Source organism: Salmo trutta, chromosome 31 (genome assembly GCF_901001165.1).
Source record: "Salmo trutta chromosome 31, fSalTru1.1, whole genome shotgun sequence".
NCBI classification, from domain to species: domain Eukaryota; kingdom Metazoa; phylum Chordata; class Actinopteri; order Salmoniformes; family Salmonidae; genus Salmo; species Salmo trutta.
In genome coordinates this window covers 35,124,877-35,130,876 of record NC_042987.1, presented here as the reverse complement: position 1 = coordinate 35,130,876, position 6,000 = coordinate 35,124,877, and the positions used below count along the sequence as shown (strand labels likewise).

The 6,000-nt window shown below is 45.6% G+C and overlaps 1 protein-coding gene across 2 annotated transcripts in view; it reads right to left on the bottom strand.

The window, feature by feature from the left end:
• Nucleotides 1-611: 611 nt before the first annotated feature.
• LOC115170101 (KN motif and ankyrin repeat domain-containing protein 2) overlaps nucleotides 612-6,000 on the bottom strand; it is a 40,264-nt gene continuing 34,875 nt past the window's right edge. Inside the window, exons 9-10 of one of the 2 annotated variants that reach the window (XM_029726388.1) lie at nucleotides 2,153-2,353; nucleotides 612-1,101 (exon numbers count right to left, since the gene is read on the bottom strand). In XM_029726388.1, the coding sequence (XP_029582248.1) occupies nucleotides 1,003-1,101; nucleotides 2,153-2,353 (300 nt within the window). In that variant the 3' untranslated portion in view covers nucleotides 612-1,002. The remainder of the gene's footprint in view (nucleotides 1,102-2,152; nucleotides 2,354-6,000) is intronic. The other variant, XM_029726389.1, reaches the window with a different exon arrangement.

Sequence of the window (6,000 nt, the reverse complement as noted above, 5' to 3'; positions counted from 1 at the left end):
AAAATAGACAACTGGATCAATTTTAAAGGCAAGGACAGAAACCAGCAGACAATATCGCCCTCCAGGATTGGAGCTTTGCACGGATGTCATAATAACACTTCCACTGACACACACACACACACACACACTTTAAAGAACATGTTTTTCCTGTCCAGGAACAGGAAGTGAAGAGCTCAGTCCAATGTCATTGACCTCACAACCTGATCCTTAGAGGCCCAAGAGGGAGAGAGGAAAAGAGACCGAATCAGACAAGCGGAGGTGAGAGATCTTCATCCGTGTCTGAAATAGCACCCTATTCCCGACTGTATAGTGCACTACTTTTGACCAGAGCCTAGTAGCAGCGACTAACGCGACCAGCTGAGCTCAGTCAATACTGAGCCAATAGGTGACCAACACAAAGAAGGAGAAAAAGAGACAGAAGGAGAAGAGAAAGACAGAAGGAGAAAGAGATAGGAGATTGAAGGAGAAAGGAGACAGAAGGAGAAGAGAGAGAGACAGAAGGAGAAGAGAAAGAAGACAGAAAGAGAGACAGGAGACAGAAGAAAGAGATAGGAGATTGAAGGAGAAAGGAGAAGAGAAAGGAGACAGAAGGAGAAGAGAAAGAAGACAGAAAGAGAAAGAGATAGGAGATTGAAGGAGAAAGGAGACAGAAGGAGAAAGAGATAGGAGATTGAAGGAGACAGAAGGAGAAGAGAAAGAAGACAGAGAGACAGGAGACAGAGAAAGGAGATAATTGACCTAAGTTGTGGTAGAAAGGGCTCTATATACAGTAGGAAGAAGGGCTCTATATACAGTAGGAAGAAGGGCTCTATATACAGTAGGAAGAAGGGCTCTATATACAGTAGGAAGAAGGGCTCTATATACAGTAGGAAGAAGGGCTCTATATACAGTAGGAAGAAGGGCTCTATATACAGCAGGGAACAGGGTACCATTTGGACTTGGACATTCGTTGTACTGCGACATGTGTCTTTGAGTCCATCCACGGGGACAGGGTAAGGGGTCTCAGACAGACGTCTCAGCGTGTGTTTGGTGGGCCTGGAGAAGGGCTGTGATGTCAACGTGGGACCCCTGCTGCGCTACAGACAGGGCCGTGCGACCACGCTGGAGGAGGTGGAGACGAAAAGAGGGGGATGAGAAAGAAAGAAGAGAAGATCAATACTTGAGAGGTATGCACTATAAATCCTTCTGGGTATGCTAAGGCAGTATTTCCTAAACCTCTCCTTGAGTAACCCTAGCTATTCCACATTGGTATATTCCTGAACTAGCACACCTGATTCGACTACTGAAGGGCTTGATGAATCAGGTGTGCTAGTACTGAAATACGTGGAATGGGTGGGAGTACTGCAGGAGAGGTTTGGCACACACTATACTCAAGTATGCAACCATGCTAAATGACAGTAATATAAAAATAAACGTGAGAGAAAACGGTATAGTGCACATTCGCCAAGTGAATAAGAATTGATTCAATGAACACTTTGAGGATAGTTTGGAGTCAATTCAAAGCAGGAGGCCCTAAACTGAGAGCTTCGCTCTCATTCTCTACCAGTCTCCGGGGAGAATTGGACAGCGTACAGGATTTCCCTCTGATTTTTCCCCTCTTTCCCGACAGATTTAGCGGATTAGTGATTAACGTGTCAAAGCCCGGTGAGGTTTGCCTCAACAATAGGCTTCATTAATCCACAGAGAGCTGAGTGCTAGCTCTATTATAGAACAGCCACGCTGTCACTCTCAGCTCAATGAGTCAAGGGTTGCATCCTAAACTGCACCCTATTCCTCGTTTAGTCCACTTCTTTTCACTAGGGCCCATAGAGAATAGGGTGCTATTTGTGACTCAAATTAGGTATTTGGGCTTTCAAATGCTTCCAATGGCCTAAGCTGCTCTTTCAGCAAAGGTGCTAATTCTAGTGAGAAAAGAGGACTGGACATCCTGTTAACATTGAGTCTTATAATGGCAATATAATTGACTTGAGATGGTTGATAATTCCACCCAAGGGTGTAGTTTGTAGTCTTATTCACTAGGTGGCGTAGGAGCAGGTTGTTAGATGTATTGTCGTCTCCTGAAGTTACCATTGGCCTCATGGTGAAACCCCTGAGGCTTTCAGGGGGTGGGGGATTGTGTTTGTGTTCTGTAGCGTATCCATCCAGCACTCACCCTGTCTGTGACGCTGGTGTCACACTTGGCCCTCTGCAACAGCAGCCGGGCAATGTGTGTGTGGCCCCTCTCGCAGGCGCACACGAGGGCCGTGGTCCCCTGGCAGTCCTGGATGTTGGTGTCGGCCCCGCAGCGCAGCAGCAGACGCACCATCAGGCCCCGGCCATGTCTCACTGCTAGCATCAGAGCTGTTTGACCCCCCTGGAGGGAGAGAGACAGGCAGAGGGATGAGGAGGGCCAAGAGAGGAGAATTATCTCGGCATGCAGAGCTGAAACTGACTGGCCAGGAGGCAGTTTGGGCAAATCCATCTTTAGTACAGAGGCTGGTCTTATAGGACAATATTTTGTAGTGTGTTTAAAATAGAGAGGAAAATAACGCTGCCAAGGCCCATTGGCCAGTTAAGACATGTTATTATGATTTCTAGGCAGAAAGACTCCCTAGTATTCCCCTGTGGCTCAGTTGGTAGAGCATGGCGCTTAAAAACACCAGGGTTGTGGGTTCGATTCCCACGAGGGACCAGTATGAATTGTATGCTCTGCTAAAATACTAAAAGGTAAATGTGTGAACCAGAAATTCCCAGTGCTGATTTTTGGTCCTAGTCCGGCCATCAAAATAATTGGTGTGAGAAGAGAGACGTGTGGTGATGGAGAGAGGGCTGGATGGGGAAAGAGGCATGAGTTAGTGCCTGAGATGGATGGATGGATGGAAGAACAGGGTGAGACGTTGTGAGGAAATGGAGGAGACTGAGGCACTGTGTGTGAGAGGACAAAGTCCAGGCAGCAAGGGAAAGGAGAGGACAGAGAAACATAAGGTATTCATGCTCCAGTACCGTAGCCTGGTTAAACCACACTATGACAGAAACATAAGGTATTCATGCTCCAGTACCGTAGCCTGGTTAAACCACACTATGACAGAAACATCAGGTATTCGTGCTCCAGTACCGTAGCCTGGTTAAACCACACTATGACAGAAACATAAGGTATTCGTGCTCCAGTACCGTAGCCTGGTTAAACCACACTATGACAGAAACATAAGGTATTCATGCTCCAGTACCGGAGCCTGGTTAAACCACACTATGACAGAAACATAAGGTATTCATGCTCCAGTACCGTAGCCTGGTTAAACCACACTATGACAGAAACATCAGGTATTCGTGCTCCAGTACCGTAGCCTGGTTAAACCACACTATGACAGAAACATAAGGTATTCGTGCTCCAGTACCGTAGCCTGGTTAAACCACACTATGACAGAAACATAAGGTATTCATGCTCCAGTACCGTAGCCTGGTTAAACCACACTATGACAGAAACATAAGGTATTCATGCTCCAGTACCGTAGCCTGGTTAAACCACACTATGACAGAAACATAAAGTATTCATGCTGCAGTACCGTAGCCTGGTTAAACCACACTATGACAGAAACATAAGGTATTCATGCTGCAGTACCGTAGCCTGGTTAAACCACACTATGACAGAAACATAAGGTATTCATGCTCCAGTACCGTAGCCTGGTTAAACCACACTATGACAGAAACATAAGGTATTCGTGCTCCAGTACCGTAGCCTGGTTAAACCACACTATGACAGAAACATCAGGTATTCGTGCTCCAGTACCGTAGCCTGGTTAAACCACACTATGACAGAAACATAAGGTATTCGTGCTCCAGTACCGTAGCCTGGTTAAACCACACTATGACAGAAACATAAGGTATTCATGCTCCAGTACCGTAGCCTGGTTAAACCACACTATGACAGAAACATAAGGTATTCATGCTCCAGTACCGTAGCCTGGTTAAACCACACTATGACAGAAACATAAGGTATTCATGCTCCAGTACCGTAGCCTGGTTAAACCACACTATGACAGAAACATCAGGTATTCGTGCTCCAGTACCGTAGCCTGGTTAAACCACACTATGACAGAAACATAAGGTATTCGTGCTCCAGTACCGTAGCCTGGTTAAACCACACTATGACAGAAACATAAGGTATTCATGCTCCAGTACCGTAGCCTGGTTAAACCACACTATGACAGAAACATAAGGTATTCATGCTCCAGTACCGTAGCCTGGTTAAACCACACTATGACAGAAACATAAAGTATTCATGCTGCAGTACCGTAGCCTGGTTAAACCACACTATGACAGAAACATAAGGTATTCATGCTGCAGTACCGTAGCCTGGTTAAACCACACTATGACAGAAACATAAGGTATTCATGCTCCAGTACCGTAGCCTGGTTAAACCACACTATGACAGAAACATAAGGTATTCATGCTCCAGTACCGTAGCCTGGTTAAACCACACTATGACAGAAACATCAGGTATTCGTGCTCCAGTACCGTAGCCTGGTTAAACCACACTATGACAGAAACATAAGGTATTCGTGCTCCAGTACCGTAGCCTGGTTAAACCACACTATGACAGAAACATAAGGTATTCGTGCTCCAGTACCGTAGCCTGGTTAAACCACACTATGACAGAAACATAAGGTATTCATGCTCCAGTACCGTAGCCTGGTTAAACCACACTATGACAGAAACATAAGGTATTCATGCTCCAGTACCAGTTTTTTCCCGCTTTCAAAAAAAAAAAAAAAAAAAAACATTCTGTGACGTGCTCAGTTTTTTGACGGCATGAAGCTTTCATTAGACCAATGAAATTGCCGAACGGGTTAAGGTCAAACAACTTTTTTGTTTACTGTTTAGATTAAATCGAGCGCTCTCAAACTTCCCATCATTCTGATTACGGTAGTCATTTTGTCACCCTCATCATGGCAAAGACACGGAGAAATGCATATGATGCAGCTTTCAAGTTGAAGGCGATAGATCTGGCTGTTGGAAAAGGAAATAGAGCTGCTGCACGGGAGCTTGGTCTTAATGAGTCGATGATAAGACGTTGGAAACAGCAGCATGAGGAATTGACTCAGTGCAAAAAGACAACTAAAGCTTACTGCAAATGTTTTATTTTTTTTACAAGCCGTGTTTCGTTAAAGCCTATTTATTTTTGTTACAAGCCGTGTTTCGTTAAAGCCTGTGTAAAGTTCATTTGTTTCAATGTACCGGTAGGCACCTGCGGCTTATAGACATGTGCGGCTTATTTATGTTCAAAATTAAAAATGAAAAAAAAAATTCAGTGGGTGCGGCTTATATTCAGGTGCGCTTAATAGTCCGGAAATTACGGTAGATGTTGGAACATTGCTGCAGGGATTTGCTTCCATTCAGCCACAAGAGCATTAGTGAGGTCGGGCACTGATGTTGGGCGATTAGGCCTGGCTCGTAGTCTGCGTCCCAATTCATCCCAAAGGTGTTCGATGGGGTGGAGGTCAGGGCTCTGTGCAGGCCGGTGAAGTTCTTCCACACTGATCTCGACAAACCATTTCTATATGGACCGCACTTTGTGCATGGGGGCATTGTCATGCTGACACAGGAAATGGCCTTCCCCAAACTATTGCCACAAAGTTGGAAGCACAGAATCGTCTAGATTGTCATTGTATGCTGTAGCGTTAAGATTTCCCTTCACTGGAACTAAGGGGCCTAACCCGAACCATGAAAAAAGCCCCGGACATTTATCCCTCCTCCACCAAACTTTACAGTTGGCACTATGCAGTCGGGAAGATGGTGTTCTCCTGGCATCCGCCAAACCCAGATTTGTCCGTCGGACTGCCAGTTGGTGAAGCGTGATTCATCACTCCAGAGAACGCGTTTCCACTGCTCAAGATTCCAATGGTGGCGAGCTTTACACCACTCCAGCCGACGCTTGGCATTGCACATGTTGATTTTAGGCTTGTGTACGGCGGCTCGGCCATGAGTTGAGGAGAGACTGACTGCATCACTTCTTTTTTTATA